Here is a 20,010-nt window from a genome sequence, read left to right on the forward strand (position 1 = left end):
GTGGTTGAGGAGATTCCCCCATCTATGTAAAGCGCTTTGAGGTCTCAGAAAAAGCGCTATATAAATGTAATGAATTATTATTATTATTATCAAAAGAGATTGAAATAGGCTACACAAATCAATACAACATTACAGTTTGTAAATATAACAAATTAAAGGTTCTTTACAACAGACTCAAGGATATTATTTGTTTTAGAAACCTTTGAGTTTAAAGGTTTTGACATTTTCTTAAAGGAAGAAAAAAGGGACTTTAAATCAGAGGAGAATATTCTAAATATAGTGTTTGTTAGTGATTTAAAATTCCATAATTTATTTTTGATCGCAGTTGTATCTAAGTTTCTAGAGGCAAATTAACCAAAACTCCCACCACTAACGCGCAGGGTCAGTCAGTGAAATTAAGAAAGATAACAGCCTTGATCAACATGTATTTTAAGTCAAGTATATTTGTATAGCGCTTTTCACAATTGTATCAAAGCAGCTTCACAGTATTAAATTAAAATACAACAAGGTTTGTTTCTAGTGAAATTTATTGATTGATAAAATTAAATTAAATATTCCCAAAATATCCCCAACTGAGCAAGCCAAAGGCAACAGTGGCAAAGAACCAAAAAAACTCCATCAGGTGACCTAATGGTGAGCTGAAACTCCATCAGGTGACCTAATGGTGAGCTGAAACTCCATCAGGTGACCTAATGGAGAAAAAAAAAAAAAACCTTGGGAGAACCCAGGCTCAGTCAGGGGCCAGTTCTCCTCTGGCGTTTAATTTAATGTAGACTAATATGTAGATGGTGCAGACTTTTTTAAATATTGTGTATAATCTATAAGTATTTTTTCCCTTGTACATGTTAAAGAAATAAAAATAAAACCATATGTAATACCGGTAGCCACTAGATGTCTGTAGCCTTTTATATAAATATATGTACGGGGCTCTGTAATCTAGTTGGTGATCATGTCAAGGCACGATTAAATAAAATTACTTTGATGATTGCTTTTTACCTGACTTTATATATGTGACCTTAAAGGAATCCAAAAGTAATCAGATTACATTACTTTCATAATGTGGTGCTTGGATTACGTTACTGAATACTTTTTTTATGAAGTAATTTGTAACTGCAACAGAATACATTTTAAAAGTAACCCTCCCAACCCTATATAATAATTGGAAAAACAAGCAGGTGTGCAGTTTATACATGAAATGCTTTACTTGTTCTGTATTCAGACAAGATACAGTCGTCAGTATTTTTTTTCCTTCATTAAGGCAAACGGCATAGACCTATCAAATCAAGCTCTGCCATCTCACATATTTCTCCAGTGTAAGCTGTAGGATAGTTAGGTGTATTCTCTGAGCTCGTTTAAAGGATTAGTTCACCCAAAAACGAAAATGTCTGTTGTTAATTGCTCACCCTCATGTCGTTCCAATCTCGTAAAACCTTCGTTCATCTTCAGAACACAAATTAAGATATTTTTGATGAAATCCGATAGCTTTCTGACCCCTCATAGACTGCAATGTAATTGACACTTTCAGGCCCAGAAAGGTAGTGAAGACATTGTAAAAATAGTCCATGTGACTACAGTGGTTCAACCTTAATATTATGAAATGACAAGAATACTTTTTGTGTACAAAAAACAACAACAAAGCAAAAGAAAAATGATTTTGTTCAACATTTTCTTCTGTTTACGTGAGCACCACGACACACACATGTGATGCTGATGCAGGAGCCGGCGTTCAAAGTATTCTCGTTGCTTCGTTAAAATTAAGGTTGAACCACTGTGGTCACATGGACTATTTCAACAAAGTCTTCACTACTTCTCTGGGCCCTGAAATTGTCAATAAAGTTGCAGTCGATGGGGTTAGAAAGCTCTCAGATTTCATCAAAAATAACTTAATTTGTGTTCCAAATATGAACAAAGGTCTTAGGGGTTTGGAACGACATGAGGGTGAGCAATTAACATCAATTTCATTTTTTGGGGTGAACTAACCCCTTAAGTAGCATGGGAAAAAAGAAACATACTTCAAAGAACAAACACACGGACCCACACAGACATAAGCAAGAAACAACGAAAATATGGTTCAATAGGCTGATTGTTCAGGCCAATTCCACAGTAGCCACTTAATAGGGCTTGAGTGTGTGTTTTCAGCCCAATCTGAAGGGCACTTCACAGATCTGTGTTCAAGCAAACCAAAACACTGCCTAACTGTAAACATGAACAAACATCTTAACCAGAACCCTTTTTTTTTTTTTTTTAAATGACCTAATTTGTCCACTCAGATTTTGGCTTTTGCCCTGTCAAGACCCTGAAAAGATGAAAATCATTAAAGTAAATTAAAATAAAATAAAACCTGAGAAGAGGAACAAAAAGGAAGAAAAAAATCCAGCTGCCATAACAACGGCAATCTAAAGGGCCCTAACCCATCTCTATTCTTTTCCAATCTTGCCACATGTTAGTAATTATATTCTATAACAAAAATAAGATACAAAACTCATAAACGTCCATCGTACCTTAAGTTAAACAGTAAACTTGGAGTTAAAATACCAAAAAAATCCAGTTTTACAGGAGATTTTCCATTATAAGCATTACAAGGTTTTTTGTCTAATTGTTGCTTTAAATGGTTTCTAAGGAAATAACAGACAGACAAACATGCAAGTAACATTTATGCAACAGTGTGACGGGTGAAATTCAATGAGTGGATAGTAGATGGAAATCAAGATGATAGAAGTATCAAATTATTACATTTCACAATGTTCTTGGGGGGAAAAAGGCGAGTCAGCACATGCAGCAGAAAGGGGGAAAGCTTTCATTCTTTTCATTCACTGTCCAGGATATGTCTTCAGTTAAATGTTAAAGCGTGTGTGAGACTCTTACGTGTGACAGACCCAGCAATGGTTCTCCATCATGCGAGTCTGTACACTGATGACGTGTAAAGAGATGACGTGTGTGCGTGTGCGTGTCTGCATGTATGTGCGTGTTACAAAGGGACGTGGCTGAACAAATACGAGACAGACTCCCCATTATGAGTTCGCCTGATGGCTTCAGCCAGGATCATAGAAATGTCGATCACCTGGAGAGGGAGAGAAAAATAAATCAGTCAGAATGCTCAGAGTAAAGAACAACAACTAAAAAATACTATCTGTACAGTAAAACAACCAAATCAGATATAATATTCCAGAAGTTAAAACCAGATTACACTACCGTTCAATTGTTTGTTTGTTGTTGGTAAGAATTTAATACTTTTATTCAGCAAGGATGCATTAAATTGCTGTTCTTCGATATTCATTAAAAAAAAAAAAAAATTCCTGAAAGTAATTTACTAAATATATTCAGCGGCAACATTCATTCATAGTAATAAGCATTCATTTATAGCAAATATACTGATATTAATAAGAAATGTTTCCTGAATACCAAATCAGCATATTAGAATGATTTCTGAAGGATCATTTGTCACTGAAGACTGGAGTAATGCTGAAAATTCATCTTTGTCATCACAGGAATAAATTACATTTGAAAATATATTTAAATAGAAAAAAATAACATCTAGCCTCAGCTAACTTTTAAACAATAGTGTACATGTAATACAAATATATGGTAAAATTGTGAGACCATAATAGAGTTGCATATCATCACTGATTTGATTCAGATTCACAAGCTTGAGATTCGATTCTGACTTTGAAACACATATTATACAATTATTGCATTATCATGTGATTATGTTTATTACAATACTGTGTGACCGGAAACATTTGTTTGAATTATTTTTAAAAATAGATCTTGAAGAATCGATATTTAAATTGATTGTTATTATTTGGAAATTATTACCCATCCCTATAACATCCCCCATTTTTTATATGATAAATGTCTGTGCCTGAATCTTGTTGCAGTGTTTGATTTTGTCCTCCTGTGGAATTGTGTTGGTGACCACGACGGCCTCAAAGTTGGCATTGTTGATCCGAGAAATGGCAGGCCCAGAGAAGATACCGTGAGTCAAGATGGCGTAGACTTTAGTGGCTCCTGCAGACACCAGTCTGATAGAGGACAGAGACGCACATATGCGGTTAAAACACAGACAGGCCTGTATGGAGGCATGACAGATTACTAGGAAATTCAGGAATGTGCATGTGTTTGAGCATGAAAGTGTATCATGCGAGTCCTCACTTGTCAGCCGCGTGACATACTGTCCCACATGTGTCCGCCATGTCATCTACTAAAATCGCCACTCGGTCCTTCACGTCCCCAACCAGCACCATACGATCCACCTCATTGGCCTTCTTCCGCTCCTTGTGGATTAGGGCAAAGTCCACGTTCAGTCGGTCAGCGATGGATGTTACTCTGATAAAATGAACACACAATTCTTAGGTAGCATTCTGTACAACAGTGAGAAATGACAATGGATGCATTCAGGCTTCTCTGCAAGTATCATATACAGACATCACAGATAGGCCACATGCGCAAATGTCAGTAAAAAACAAGTACAAACTCCAGTCACAGTGTGTTTAAGATCACTCACTCACTCGAGTGCCTTAAATTGTTACAAAAGGGGGCGCTGCAGTCAGTCCATTTCTCCAGAAACACATCACATGATGTAATCAGCGTGATTAAATTAGCCAAGCTTTAAAAGGCTTCTTCAAACAGATTTGAAAAAATGCCCACCACTATATTGTACAGCTAAAGGTTTAGGCCAAGCCATCGACTGTTAGCAGAGAATCACACACTCACACACAAACACACAAAAAACCTGACATTTCCTCACCCTCCACACCTAAAAAGAGTAAAACACACTCATGTCCATCGTCTTGAAAGAGCCTTATCAACATTATAAACTAGAATTCTCCAGGTTTAACAACCTGAAAGGGTTATGTTGCTTTAAATCATATTATTTGCAATCCAATACTTAAAAAGATCACAAAATACATTCTTTTTTTAAAAACTTTTTAAACAAACTGGAAATCTAAATGACAAGAATGACAGTGAAACAAGAAAAGAAATAAGTGAGGAAGAGAATGGGTCTCATTCAATGATAATTGTGTAAATTATTCAAATTTATACATGGTGGTCCAAATTTAGACCACGTGCATACAGACACTCGTTTGTTCTTAACCTTATTGGAATGTTAATGAATTTGGATTATCCTGAATTCGCCCCCGGTTAGTAATTTGTGTAAAACACACCCAAACCATTTCCATATGTGGCGTTTCCACACAGCTTCTGGTCACTCCACAAACATGGAAATATTATTAGGCCTTACTTACTTTTTCCTCATGAAAGAAAAAAGGTTTATTATATATAATATAAAGTATAATATAATATAATATAATATAATATAATATAATATAATATATACATACACTGACTTAAGACATAAGTGACAATGTTTACTTGCCATGACGGGCCTTTCAACAATTTTGTTTGAATAGGTCTGTTCAAGCACAAGATGATGTGAAAGAGCTCAATTCAGTATCGCGCGCTCACTGAGACGTGTGCTTCGAGAAACAAATTGAGTTCCCTTTCACGTCTTCTTGTGCTTGATTATATAAATTGGCAAAGCTTTAACTTTCATGATGATGCATCACTGGCCCGTAAACTTTCCTGAGCGTTGTTCACTTTAAAATGAAAATTACCCCATGATTTACTCACCCTCAAGCCATGTATATGACTTTCCTATACTATACACCAAGTATATGACAAGGTGTATGACTTTCTTCTTTCTAATTATATTAATAAACACCCTGACGCTTGCAAGCATTATAATGACAGTGGATTGCAACCATCAGATTGAAGCTCAAAAACTGCATCCATCCATTATAAAAGTGCTCCACATGGCTCCGGGAGGGTCAATAAAGGCTCTCTGAAGCAAAGCGATGAGTTTGTGTAAGAAAAATATTCATATTTAACACGCTACAAAGTAAAATTCTAGCTTCCGGCTAAACACAGTCTACTTGCCCCTGATGCGCAACTTGCGCAACTCATGACGTCAGAAGTAGCGTAGTGCGTCATGGCGTAGCGTAGATATCAGCAGTACGTCACATTACTCGCATAAGTTGCGCTTTACACTGAAGTGCAATCCGTATGTTCGTTTGGCCGGAAGCTAGTTATTTTACTTATTTTACTTAAGTTTTAAACATGAATATTTTTCTTACACAAACTCATCGCTTTGCTTCAGAGGGCCTTTATTAACCCCCCGGAGCCATGTGGAGCACTTTTATAATGGATGGATGCACTTTTTGAGCTTCAATCCACTGCCATTATAGCGTCAGGGTGTTTATTAATATAACTCCGATTGTATTTGTCTGAAAGAAGAAATTCATACACCTAGTGAGTAAATAATGGGGTAATTTTCATTTTAAAGTGAACTACTCCTTTAATGTTTTCACAATACTGCATTGTTAGAATACATAAAAATGTTACCGGCCAACTGGCGATTGACACGGTTTCATATACTCGCCAACAACATTTTTATTTGCATGTGGTGCTTGGCGAGTGTTAATTTTAGGCCCTAAACATAAATATAACTATATAAACATGTAAATATATATAAAAACGTTTATAAGACCACCAAGACTGTGATTTTTGCCTGTCTGGTTTCAGTTGATGTTACATTTATTGTGAAGTTATTCTAAACTTTTGGTACAACAACTGATGAATCTTGATTTATTTGTTTGTGAAAACCTTTGTACGCAGGTATCACACATATTTCTGCATACACATGGGTCACTGAACGAGACCCTATGTTTTTGAGAGAGAGGCAGGAGAGGAAATAGAAAAAACACACCTCTTGGCTCCACCGGCATCAGGAGAAACAATGGTGCAATTCTTCCACTCATTGATGTTTTCCTTTATCCATTTGAGGACTGCTGGCTCAGCATACAAGTTATCAACTGGGATATCAAAGAATCCCTGACAAAAAAAAAACACATCGACTTAAAATCATACCTTGAGCAAAAACGTTTAAGAAAAAAAACACAAAAAAAAAACACTTTGTGTCCAAGTCTCGAAACTATAAAATGTAATGCCCACCCAGTGTTACATGTGCCTGACTGTAGGGTTATGTCACTGATCTCTGTTCTTGAGAGATAAGGGTTTGTTTTGAGTCTGTAGAGGGAACAGGGAAGGCGTTTTACTGTGTGTACCTGAATTTGAGATGCATGTAGGTCCATAGTGATGATGTGGTCTGCTCCGGCTACAGACAGCATGTTGGCGACCAGCTTGGCTGAGATTGGAGCCCGACTCTACCAGACAAAATTTTCACTCGTAACTAAACACACACTCATAAACGGGTATCATCACGACCATTAACTATAGACACATTAACAGGAAAAGAGCAAGCATAATTAGCCATGCCTTATAAGTTGCCAAGAGGCCAGAAAAGGAGAATACAAGAAACACACAGTGACACCACAGAAGAAAGACTTACAGAAAGTAGCCCACATGGATCCATCAACAGTGATGTGATTAATGTATGATCAACTGTGTGTACATGTTAATAAGCAAGCTGTTTCTCTCACCCCCACCTTGTCCTTCTTGTCCTGCCGAGCGTATGGAAAGCAAGGAATGACCGCGGTGACTCTGGATGCTGACGCAATCTTACAGGCATTGATCATGATCAACAGCTCCATTAAATTGTCGTTTATTTCCCCACAGCCACTCTGGACAATATATACATCTTCTCCACGCACACTCTCTCCTATCTCAACACTACACACAAAAAACACACAAAAACACACAGATAAGGCTGAGTCTCAATCACTAAAGACAGTACACAATAAATCTATATATTTGTCAGCCTGATTAAAGGGGATTATCTGATACGAGCTGATATTTGGTCTTGACTGTTAACCATTGCAAAAACAAACTGAAACTGTTGCGTCAAGAACCTGGCTACATTTATCAAAAGTCAGGAGCAGATAAAGAGTAAGAGACATTTTATCTTAGGGTCACAAGCCTTCCACTCATCTTGGGCTAAATGTCAATTATATAAACAGACAGCAGAGCCAAGATGATTTTTCACGTCTACATATGAGAGTTGTGTATTTTTTTTTTTATTACGTGTAATGTGTACAGCAGTATTACAACTATTAATAATAAATAATAATACAGCTGCATTTCAAAAGGGCACAATTAATAACAGTATGACTCCTCACGTGGCAGAGGAGGCCAGACAGGACGTTTAAAATTAGCATTAGCGGCCCTAGAGTCACATGCTTAATGCAGGTGCATGCTGGGAAACTGAGTCTGTTGCATGTTTGAGGTGCATTGCGCCAGACGACATCTTCCAATTCAGAAAACTACAAACTAAAAAAACAAAACATGGTTACCATGTGTTTACCATTCCGTGTACCCTAGCCAAAACATTACGTGAAAGCATAGTTTCAGTATCAATTCTGACTGAAAATAACTCACCAGGTTTCCTGATTGCTGAATTTTTTGGTGACCACTTTGCCCAGCTCGAGTCCCAGTCGGTCCGCGATCTTCTGCGACAGATCCGGATGCGAACTGCCGCTAAAAATCTTTATATTTGGCATTCTTGGCTGATCCGTGGTGCCTATAGTGTCGGGGTGCTGTACAGTGTTTTTTACAAAACACTGTAAGTGAAATTCTCTTCTGATTCAATGTTAACCTCAATAAAGTGAGTGCAGAGAGGGCCTTGGTACCGGTTATCTGATTTCGGGTCCGTCCACGCAGCAAATGTACTATGTGCCTTTGTGGCCCCGCCCCCTCAAGCAAAACCACACCCATAAACTGTGGCGCTCGTCAATTTCTGGGATATGATTGGATACATTTCTAGGGGCTTGATGACTGACAGCTAAACAGACAGATATGCGCAAAACGCGATAATGATGTTCCAGTTTACAGTTTCAGCGTAATGTAACTATATTATAAAGCTTAACAAATGAGATACAGTTAGAAACCAGCTAATTGGCCTATATAGATAGAAATGTCGTAAGTCTTATGTCATCAGGGCTGGTTTTATTAAACCTGTCCTGTGTATCATAGCCTACATACAGATGAAATATAAAAAATCATTTGCAAGAATGAAAATAATTTCAGTATTGTAAATTCTTTTAGTTTTTAAGTTCAGTGATTTCTACGGAAAATCTCTGGTTTCATAGTTAATAGTGCACTCGTGTGGTATAAGAGGTGTAACAAGTTTGTAAAAACTGCCATCAAAGCTGATTTACCATGAGATATGCAGATATATTTATATTTATAACTCGACAGAGCAACAACGTTGGAAAACAGAATGGCTACATCAAATTTAGTTAAATCAGATTTGTTCATATTTTTACAAGCAAAAATGAAACGGTACTGAAACAAGTGATCAAAAGCTCTTTTAATTAATATTTATTCCATAAACATGATTACAAAACTCAGCAAGTTACCAATATTACATTTGTCACCATACAGGCTTGATCACAAATATTTCAACTTTTGTGACAGATACAACAAAAACAAAATACTAGAATAATTTACATGAAAATCTATAAAACAGCAATGAGATCACAAATTAGTGTTATTGTTCCACTGTCTGTTTTCATGGTTTCTTTTTTATCTTTAAATTAATATATATTTTTTACTAGAGCACAACACTCTTACAACAAGATTGGTCCAATTACAAAAACTCTCAACAAAGAGTCACAGCTTGCTCTCCTTCTCTCTCCTTTACAATAGTTTTTTATTTATTTTTTATAATATTTTCAATTTTTGGTTTTAAAACAAACAAACAAAAAACAAATAAGAGAGAGAGAAAGAAAAAGAAAGAAAGAAAACATGGCAATTAGCAACCTTCTCACTTGCTGAAAAGGGAAAAGAACAAAGCCACAGTAAGAACGACCTCACATCACTTTCTAAGAAAAATATACACTTAGAAAATATGTTACAAATTGGCACAATGAAAAATATACAGGTCATCATTTTTTTCATTGAGAATCCACCTAGTGAACACAGACCAGGCAGTAGAAAGAGTTTCTTTTTTTTTTCCTTGATGAAAAAAGGCAAAAGTAGTTACAAGTAATGCAGTGTCAAATAAATCATGAAAAAAAATCAAATAAAAATACTTCCAACTTGACAATATAATACATTCATAAATAGGGCACAATTAAGTGTTTGATATTCCTGTTTTAACTTTACATGATGCACTTATAGGGGAATAACACTGTGTAAGAACTTTTAAAAATATGAACAGTAAGTGCAGGGGATGTGTGCTATAAAGTTTTCACTGGTGTAAAACTCCGTTCTCAAAATATGAACAAGAGCACCCTGCACTGGCATCACAGATGTCCTGCAGGTTTAGCAACAATAGGGCTATGTAAAAACAGTACAGTAGGGGGCACCGCTGAGAACAGCTTGAGTTTATGTCGAGACGGACAGCTGAGGGAATGAGAGATGTGAATGCAGTTGGGTTCCCTGAGCCAACGGACCTGAACCAACTGTGTTACATCTCCATTCACTCAGCACGGGGAAAACATGGACAACAAACTTTCCCCGGCTAATATTTCCTGGCTTTTTGCTTGGCGAGGCTCTAATTAGTTCACCCTAAAGTCAAGAAGTTTTCAGAGGAGCTCACTTCTGAATCACACCACCAGCTGTGGAATGTCACTCATCATCTGCACCTGTGTTCATCAACATTTTCTCCAATAATTTAACCTCAATTCATTCACAGCAATGTGAACAGCATTTGCACAAATACCCATTGAACTCTGAAATAGGAGGATCAGTTCACAAACTAACCCGATGTAGTGAACAACTTAAAAGACAAAAAGAGAGAGAAAGAAAAAAAACTTCTTTTCAAATACATATTCACAAAAGAGGGGATCCAGGGAGTTGTACAATCCTGCAGCAATGTAGTAAACAGTACATGGGGGTAACCAAGTTGGCTTCTTTCCCTCTTTTTATAACACAACAAATAACATTCCAACAGCAATTGAAAAACAATGGTTTTGAGATCAGGTAAGAAAAAAACAAAAAAACAGGCTAGTCAGAGAAAGTAATACAGGGGATCAGCATTCACAGCACATATTCATATGTTTTAAATGCATGCACAACACTAGCAACAAATTAGAAAAACTTTCAAACAATATTTGGTCCTGTTCTTATCTGGTTTTAAGGGTGTAAAATTCATTAGAGGTACAGAGAAAATATTTACTGAAAGCTAAATTAGAAACTTGGGGACGTAAACCGGTTAGAATGCATTTTATGTCTTGTTATGAGAAGGAATGATCATTTTCTTACCTTGTTATAGATGAACAGTGATCTTTTACCATCCAGAAATAAATCAGAATGAAAGGCAACCAATGAATTTCTCTGCCATTATAGCACTTCGGCTTCCTACCACCAATTCTTGTCATGCATCTCTCTCTTCATGCCTCTAAACTGGAACTAGCCAAGAGTGTAAAACAGAAAATAAACCAACATTTTTCTTTTGATTGTTGAGATGACTCCTCGCTGTTTGTACAGATGTGATGCAACAGGAGTGAATCTCAGATTAACAACTCCCCCCATCCCAAGCACGCACCCACACACACACACACACACACACTCCTCAATCACTGCCACATTATAAAACAGCAAATATTTATGTAGATAAAAATGTCTGTACATTTAATTGTTCATAGTTTGGCACATTAATTTAAACATGTTTGATATAATCTTGTTTTGTAAATAGTGCATATGTTTGTGTACAACAGCATTTTGATACTGGCAGGAGATTCACTGGAGAACAGATGAATGAACCCCCTTTTCACAACTTATAAACAAACAACAATGAAAAAAAATCTCTTTCGGAATTTCAGAACCTCAGAAAACGCACATCTTGGTGAGGACGCTTTCTTTTAGCTTGTCAAAGCCCAATGTTCTGAGGGGTTGGCACAGAAACGAGGGGAAAACGATTCTTAGCACAGAATACTACACATGACCTTTGACCCCTGAACAGAAGGCAACCATTTGCTGAGAGACAGAGCAGGGCGCTGGGCTCGATTTAAACCATGGTGCTGTGACACCGATTTAACACATACAGTGTTGTAGCTGCAACGGAAAACAAAAAGACAAAATATTGATATTTAGATAAACACCACACTAAAAGAGAATCCAAAGACTTTCAAGGCATTTTTCTTCTTGTAAAACAAACAAAACACAACTAAAAACAACTGAAAATTTGTCAGGTAAAAATGCAACAAAGCAGCAATGGTGAGTAGGGTGCAGCCATGACAGTGAGACTTCAGTCAGTCTAGTAGGTAGTTTAGCAGGGCTGACATGCAGGATGTGCCTGCCTTCCAGTGGGCTAGGCAAAGGATTGTGGGTAAAGTCGGTGCCATGCAGCTCTGAAATGTGGAAAGGATTTTAGGAGGATTTGGCAGGGTGCGAGGGAAGGGAACGGAGAAAGAGAAGGGGCACATTGCAGAGAGAAAATATTACCTCCGTTTCTCTACCAAAGCGGTCAATGCTACTCCTTTTATGTCCCTTTTGCCCGCTAAGAGTTCCTCACGGGCAAACTTAGCACTGCTTTTGTGACGGTACATTTTTTTGTGGGCTGGGCGGTGTGGAAGTGGGAGGCAGTCTAATCCAAGGGTAGGAAAGAAGCCTGGTGGGAGAAGTTTAGGCAGTGCTTTACCACCACGCCCAGCCCCTTTCTTCCCTCGACCTCCGCCTGAGGCACCACCCCGCTTTTTAAGGTCAGCGGCACTACCCAGAATCTTCAGAGTCTGGCTCTGGAGGGCATGTTGACCTGGTGACAGGCAAGGCCCCCAAAGAGGTTCCACAGAGGCCCTCATAAAACGCTGTACCTCAGCCATGCCAGACACTATATTGGACAGGATGTTTGATGGTTCCTGGAACTCTCGTTGGTCATCGTTCGACAGTCCCCCGGGAATAGGCCACTCCCCCTGAGCTCCAATCAAGCCAAGCGATGGGGTGGGGGATGAAGCGCAACTTCCTGACCCTCCGCCACATTTGGCTGCTTTTCCCTCTAGCAAGGCTTTGATCTTCTTCACAGAACGAGAACCCTGACGTGGGAGCTTGACTTTCTCTCCTTTTACTGCTTTTGGAGTTTTGGTCTTTTTAGTGCCTTGTCCATTTTTCCCACCCTTTTTCGTAGAACCTTTGTGATCCCTTAGCCCTACATCTTCCTCCTCTGTGTTGAAAGACTGTATCTGAAGGAGGTGTGGGCTTCCATCTTCATTTAGTTGTGGGACAACTCCACAGTTCCATTGTACATTTGCTTCTGCTGCCTCAGAGAACTCTCCAACTTTACCACAATTCCCCAGCAGCTGTGGGGAAGAGTTAGGTGTGTCTGGTGGGGACATCTCAGATAGCGATGAATGACGGAACTTGTCAGGGGTAAAGTTGGAGATATCCAGAAGGTCAGTGGACTCTCGAAGTGGAGCAACCTCCTCTAGACTTTGCTGTAGGATGAGCCGTGGACTGCAATGTGGCAAGAAGCCATCGTTGATCTCACTGATCTCTTCTTCCCTCTCTCTTTCACCCTCTCTTAGGCTGAGCGAGCTGTAGTTGCTAGAGGTGGCAGAAAGTGACCCAAGGGAGTTAAAGCTAACCAGCCGCCCTACACCACTGTCACTCCTAGACCCAGTCGGACTCAAGCCATAATCAGCATCAGGTTGGGACTCTTCATATGTCACCCTGCACCCTGATAGAGACACTTGCCCATACCCTGCGACATTTGTGCCATCCCCTGCTAACACAGGCAACGGTGTGGGAAAGCCTGATGGCATCATAGGCGACTGGGTTGGGATGTCTGGGGAGAAGGGCAGCTGTTCAGCAGATGGTTGGGATGGCCATGAAATGGGCTGGGTTTGTTCAGTAAGGTTTGGCTCAGCATAATGTGTGTGGTTGGGCCCGTGGTTCATAGGTGGAGGAGAGTGGGGCAGCTCTGATTCAGAGGGAGGAGAGAGAACACAGCTCTGGACTGGCTGAAGGGTGGGATTCTGCAGCCCTGGATGGAAATAAGTGATGTTAGCAGTGCTCGATGACTCAGAGGCTTCGAGAAGAGTCTGCAGGTATCCTCCCGGGAGGAGTTCAGCGTTTCCATTAGTCCCTGGAGCTGTTGGGGTCAAAGTGCATTTTTCAGGGTCATTACTGGAGGTTTCATTTGTAACTTTAACTTCTAAAGAGTTACTAAGGTTTTCTGGTAAACATGGGCTGCACTGCTCAATCTCAGAGGCTTCAGGGACTCCCTGTGTCTCAGCGTCTTTTAACTTTTTCAACCGAAGTCTTGCTTCACTTTTAAACTTCTTTATCTTTCCTGTTTTACCTGCCTTTCTTCTTTCTTCTCTCTCCTGTGTTCTGCTTTTAGCCCTGGCAGTGTGCTTAATGGGGGTAATGTCATCTTTTGGTTCCTCTGTGCTTTTCAGTGATTCAGTCTCCTCTGGCTGATTGTTGGCGTGGACCACTATAGTTTGGCTGGGGAGGGAATTCTGTACTGCATGGATCTGCTGGATCCTGAGTCTGGCCAACCTGTGCTTGCGTTTGGGTGTAGTGTTTGGCGGTCTTTTGCAGCCATTGAGACGTTTGGTTGTTTCTGCAGCTTTCAATCTATTCTGTTCCTGCAACTCCTTTTCTCTTTTCTGCCAGTAAGCTTTTAACGGTGCAAGTCTCTCATAGCGTAGCAGAGCATTTGGACTCAAACAGACTACAGAAGGTGATGGGTCGACTCGTCCCAGCCGCACCCTCATGTGCCTCTGGCCTTTAAACCGATTAATGATTATGTATTTTATAATGACAGGTGGGTCCTTCCTATTGGACCGCCTCCTCTTCTTCGGACACCAGTCATCATCACGCTCTTTCTTGAGCCCAGCAGGCTGTTTATCTCGTTTCTCTGCGTTTTTCTCACTTTCTATAGAGTCCACATCATACAGGTAGTCTTCTCGGTAGGCCACCTTCCTCTTGGCTCGGAGGCGGTAGCTTAGCTGGCTGGAGGAGCTAGAGTTTTCTCTGGACAAACGGCCATGGCGAAGGGAGAGAGCGTGGTCTGGGGAGCCTGTGCAAGAGCTGTCATCACTGAATTCACCAGAATCTTCTGGAGAATTACTGAGGTCAAAAAGAAAGTTACTGTCTGGGCTAATATTGGGGGTCACATGGTCATCACCCTTAATCTCAATGGATTGGTCCGTTTTCTCTTTTGGCCCCTCTTTTCTACTGCAAGGTAAACTGGGAAAGAAACCTAGCTGAGATTCATCCTGTAGGGCAGATTCACTTCTCTCCTGTACTCCATCCTGATAGGACTCGTAGCGTATCTTAAGTGAGCAGACGTCAGTACTGAGTGCTGTCTCCTCCTCTTGAAACATGTAATTCTCCACATCTTCTTCACAGAACAGATTGACTGCAAGTTCACTGCGAGAGCATAAGTCCAAGAGCTCCATACGGCTTTCACTGATGAGTGTCTCTAGACAGCTCCAGTCCTGCGCCTCCTCACCGAGACCTTCGTATATGCTCCTGGATGCAGGATCCTCATCTGATTCGCTCTCCTGCATCGACCTCCCTTCCTCAGCCCCCTCATTGGTCACAGCTGGATGGGCGGGGCCGCTGAGCAGCTGGTCAGATAGGACCTGGTCACCATAGCGACCTGCGCTGGGGGCGGGGCCAAGGCATTGCAAATTGATGCTGGCAAAGCCGAGTACGGACTCACAGGATTCCGGTTCTGTCTGATTTTTGGGGATCAGACAGCTAAGGCAATCTCCGCCCCTGGAGTCCATGTTAGAGAGGGATGACCTGTCACAGGTCTGCGGCACAGACCAGGGCGTCACAGGTTTGGAACAGGGCACAGAAGAGAGAGATGAGAGGGAGGAAAGAGAGGAGAACGAAGAGAGAGAGGATAGAGAGGTGGTGTTGGAGACAGACCCATCATGCAGGTCAGCTGGGCTAAGGGGACCTTCAGAGGTCTGACTCTGGCCACAGAGGGAGGGCAGGGACAGCACTGCAGGAGTGATGTCATCACAGCGCCTTAAGTCATGTGGCACATCTGCCAACGGGTCATGTGGTTCTAAAAAAGTCAAAAACAAAAAGAGGGTGAGAAAAATCTTTAAAGTGAAATTCAAGTTTTTCCTGACAAACATCTGTAAAGATTTTTATAGATATAAAAGACGCATTTTACATATTACACTGAAATCAATGTGATTTTTTAAATTAGGTGCAATAATAGTTCTTAAAATGCTGCATATTATATGCATGTGGGAACTCCTACCATTTTCACTGGCATCTCTTGGGCAGGGGCTGTGATCTGCCCCTGAGAATCGAGACTCCCGTAGAACATCCATCAATCTGAACTGAATCTCTCTCTCACTAACATAATTACCACTGTCCAGCCTGTAGAAACACAAAGACACACACAGTAAAGGCTATAGTGGAAGCCATGCAATCTTTAAAATCTGTCAGCGCTAAAGTCTGGAAAAAAAACTAAAACAAATCACACTTTTCAGAACTCTAGATTTGACCGATAAACCAGTAGTGTTCTTGGTATTTTAGTATGGTGTTAACGTATTCTTTTATCTGTATTCTGTATTCACAGTGACTTACAAATAAGGAATATCCCAATCAATTTGTCATAAGAGCCAACATTATTTGCACTACACAATGGCAAGTGTAAAGGATAAAATTACTCTAGCTAGACCAGAAGTGAAATGCAGAAAATAAGTGTATACATTTTTATAAGTGTATAAAAAAAAAGTGTCAGAAAACATCAGTTCTTAGCCAATTAATAGAAAATAAAACCTAGGGAATTCTCATAAACTTCTTTTGTGTTCCATCAAAGTCATACAAAACATTTAAATAGACATGATGGTATTTTCATTTTATTTGGGTGAACTATTCTTTTAAGTTTATCAGCAGCTAAAATGATGAAGAATGACTTGTTAATTTAGGGGAATTTTAGCTTCAGGTCCAGAAAAAAATATTCAGTATTTCAATGTTCAAAACTTATATTCAGAGAATTGAGAAGAGAAATTATTTATTTAACATGACAACTATGAGTTACAAATCAGCCTTCTCTCTCTAGTACTTCCTTGATTTGTGTCCCGTTTTCCGTTCCGGTCTCTCACTTTTACTCTCAAGGATTACAGTAAGTTGTATTGCTTTACATCATTCTGTCCTCTGATTGCCCTTCACTGTGAAGTACAACTCTTGAGGATGTGAAAGAAATGAAAGAGCTTTGTAACAGCAGAGACAGAGAAAAGAAAGAGTGCTATCTCTTGCCTCAGGCTGTGTGTGCATGTGTCAGAATAGTGTGCCATATATGCAAGTAAAAAGACATGCAGCTTTTTATTTAAAAAATAAATAAATAAACATAACGCAGCAGCATATGCTGTGGGGAGAAATGCTGATCTCTAGTACACTGTTTGAAGTGTTCCCATGAGGTGAATTTATATAGGAAATCAGAACTGACCTATTGAAGATTTATGAATCGCACATGAGTTTTGAAACTGTTGAGTGGGCATTGTGTGTATTTCAGTGGTTTGCTTCTCCAATTACAATATTTTTCTATACACTTTAAATAATGTAATTTAAACAAAAAAAAATAAAATAAAAAAATAAATCTAATTTCATTATCACTTGGAATTCCATATGAAATTTTTGTGGATACATTCAATTCGAATTCATATAACTGATTTGTTGTTATTTACGGTTTGTTCAATTACTATTGTTCAACAAACATAACCGCTAATTCAGAAATGTATTTATCAAATGTTATTAAAACATGCTTCTGATCATAAATACGTGAACATTTACCTATACCTTAAAATGTTTATGGCCCAACTATTTCAATAAGCTGTTACTGTCAACAACACATTTGTCTTATACCCCATAAAGATATTCTCTGGATAATTTTAAAATATCATCAGGAAAAAATTCCATAACACCCATTTCCAACAACACACAGAGTAATCCACTAAAAACACCATTTCCGGATCTGGAAATGGCTATGATCTAGGATTTGCTCCTTCCAAACCAGTGCCAGTATGAGAAAAAGCCCAGGGCTGTTCTGAGAACAGCATGGCTGGGCTCATTCTTGCCAGCATTGCAGACAGAGACAGAGAACAGGGCAGTGGCACTGTCTGCAAACTGCTTTTATTAAAAACGAAATTAATATTTATTCAGCTTCAACATCCACCCAAGAGACAGACAATGGAATTACAGGGGGGAGAGAGAGAGAGAGAGAGAGAGAGAGAGAGAGAGAGAGAGAGAGAGAGAGAGAGAGAGAGAGAGAGAGAGAGAGAGACCCCTAATCCACGTCGGTGTGAGTTTGTTAGATCTTTTTCAGAGATCGATAAATCTGCTGCAATCTGTCCTTGGTCATCTGTCAGACAAGCAACCAAATGATCAAACATCCATCCATTTATGTAAATGAAAACATTACTTCACTGACTGACTACTTAACTCAAGGTAGAAGGTTTAAACACTGCAAGTCTGGCTTCTGTGTGGAAAACCAATAGACCTATGCATCCATTCTGATTGATTGTTTCGTCGATCGATTGATTGATTGATTGATTGATTGATTGATTGGGGTGGTTGTTGTGCAAGACACCTTCGGTTCTGTTATAGCCGTACGTGTGCGGTGCAGCTTGACAGCATCAAAGAAACTTCCATAACAGCTTCCCAGGACAGGTATCCGGTGACAGACAGGTCCTATACTCTAAACATGATTATATCAAGGGCCTGAAAGATGAGCACGCTTTCAACATCTCGGATAACCAAGAGAATTTACATTATTCAGAGAGACGTAACAGGTTTGAGTCCACCCTTAATTATTGAAGGCCTGGTGCGCTATGATACGCGCTCTGCTGTTCTGCATCTCCCATCGCCAAATGCCGCATCGGTCGCAGGCGCCGAGCACCGACCACAAGCAAAACGCGGGGGGAAATGAAAATGCGTAAAACGGCACATACAGAATGTCGCCACATAACATCGTTCGTGTTTATTGCTCTGTGTGAACGAATGCGTATGTAGCTGTGATGGCCTTGGCTTAGGGGGGATGGTGTGTAAGAGCGAAAGAGAGAGAGAGTGTGTGTGTTTGCCTCACGTAGCACCAATGCTTTCTGTCCCCTCAAACGATGGCCTGCGACTCAGCTTTCGCAGGACACAGAACCATTCCTCCTCCTCTTCTCCCTCACTCACTCACTCACACACCTGTGCAATATGGACGCATCATGACAGCTGACACTCGCTCCACCATTTCTCCCCATTGCAGCGTTTGACGCGCGTCACACTGGCCCGCTCACCGCATCACGCACATAAACACGCACAGCCCACATACTCACCTCCCGTTACACTCGGGCCGCACGTCCCGCCCGCTCTTAAGACTCCGTTTGATAGCTCGGCGCGTGGAATGTTGTCATATGTTGTTTTTTTTGCTTTTTTGTTTTGTTTTTTTTGTTACCCACTTCAATGCAGTGGTCTCAACATGTTTCCCCTCTCGCGAGCCCGGACTGCCTTCCCGGTAGCAGCAGGTGGACGCGCCTCTCGCGCCTCGGAGCCCCTACCACTCCATTTTATTTCCTCGCGCTCCAGGGTTTCCAGGAAACAAACAAAGGTCTGCAGCAGCCCCTGCTCCTCGCCGCATGCTCCCTCTCTCCCGTTCCGCTCTTCCCTTAGAGTCGCTTTTGTTTTTTTTGCCGTATGTGCGTGTATGACGGAGACGGGGGTGTGCGTGTGTGTGTATGTGTTTTTCCCAGCTGTACCCCGTCCGTCCCTGACAACGACGGCGCGCTCGTGCGCTGCTGCTCCCCCTCTTTTGAGAGCTGCCATAAAGAGCGCGCCCCCATATTTTGCACGGCGGCGCGCTGAGGAATCGGGAGCGCGCGGCACTGCTGAACAGGTGCAGAGGCGCACGCATGCGTACTGATGTTTCACAAGCTCCAAGCACCAGCTAGTGGTCTCTGCAGATTTAGTTTATTTCTGCTTATTTATAAGCTGGTATAACATGCACAGTTACTTTAAATAAATAAGTAAATATCAGCGAGGAAATTTGAAAACCAAAATTTAGAAAAATCCATCAAGTTGAAAATAAAAATA

General features: G+C 40.3%; 2 protein-coding genes across 3 annotated transcripts; both read right to left on the reverse strand.

Annotated features, from left to right (window-relative positions):
• Positions 1-1,178: 1,178 nt before the first annotated feature.
• prps1a (phosphoribosyl pyrophosphate synthetase 1A) lies at positions 1,179-8,716 on the reverse strand. Of its 2 annotated transcripts, none has more exons than XM_079871384.1 (7): positions 8,395-8,716; positions 7,506-7,689; positions 7,125-7,223; positions 6,767-6,891; positions 4,153-4,326; positions 3,863-4,022; positions 1,179-3,061 (listed from the first exon to the last, which is right to left on the reverse strand). In XM_079871384.1, exons 1-7 carry the CDS (start codon positions 8,514-8,516, stop codon positions 2,969-2,971), a joined length of 957 nt encoding a protein of 318 aa, XP_079727510.1. In that variant the 5' UTR covers positions 8,517-8,716; the 3' UTR covers positions 1,179-2,968. The 2 variants fall into 2 exon arrangements, with proteins under 2 accessions (XP_079727510.1, XP_079727509.1); XM_079871383.1 differs by having other exon boundaries at positions 7,500-7,689.
• A 601-nt stretch (positions 8,717-9,317) lies between these two features.
• Positions 9,318-19,780, reverse strand: nexmifa (neurite extension and migration factor a). Its single transcript, XM_079871087.1, has 4 exons — positions 19,257-19,780; positions 16,187-16,308; positions 12,406-15,985; positions 9,318-12,015 (listed from the first exon to the last, which is right to left on the reverse strand). Exons 2-4 carry the CDS (start codon positions 16,257-16,259, stop codon positions 11,883-11,885), a joined length of 3,786 nt encoding a protein of 1,261 aa, XP_079727213.1. The 5' UTR covers positions 16,260-16,308; positions 19,257-19,780; the 3' UTR covers positions 9,318-11,882.
• Between the last annotated feature and the right edge of the window lie 230 nt (positions 19,781-20,010).

This window comes from Squalius cephalus (assembly GCF_949319135.1).
Source record: "Squalius cephalus genome assembly, chromosome: 5".
NCBI lineage: Eukaryota > Metazoa > Chordata > Actinopteri > Cypriniformes > Leuciscidae > Squalius > Squalius cephalus.

What these genes read in the sequence shown, in the direction of transcription:
- nexmifa (XM_079871087.1), bottom strand. Translation starts at nt 16,259, where the DNA reads ATGGATGTTCTACGGGAGTCTCGATTCTCAGGGGCAGATCACAGCCCC. An exon ending in AAGAGATGCCAGTGAAAATG is followed by an intron (nt 15,986 to 16,186) that starts GTAGGAGTTCCC and finishes TGACTTTTTTAG; the next exon opens with AACCACATGACCCGTTGGCA. An exon ending in GCTTTGGTAGAGAAACGGAG is followed by an intron (nt 12,016 to 12,405) that starts GTAATATTTTCT and finishes TTTCCGTTGCAG; the next exon opens with CTACAACACTGTATGTGTTA.
- prps1a (XM_079871383.1), bottom strand. Translation starts at nt 8,516, where the DNA reads ATGCCAAATATAAAGATTTTTAGCGGCAGTTCGCATCCGGATCTGTCG. An exon ending in TTCAGCAATCAGGAAACCTG is followed by an intron (nt 7,690 to 8,394) that starts GTGAGTTATTTT and finishes TTTTGTGTGTAG; the next exon opens with TGTTGAGATAGGAGAGAGTG. An exon ending in GATGCCGGTGGAGCCAAGAG is followed by an intron (nt 4,327 to 6,766) that starts GTGTGTTTTTTC and finishes TCATTTTATCAG; the next exon opens with AGTAACATCCATCGCTGACC.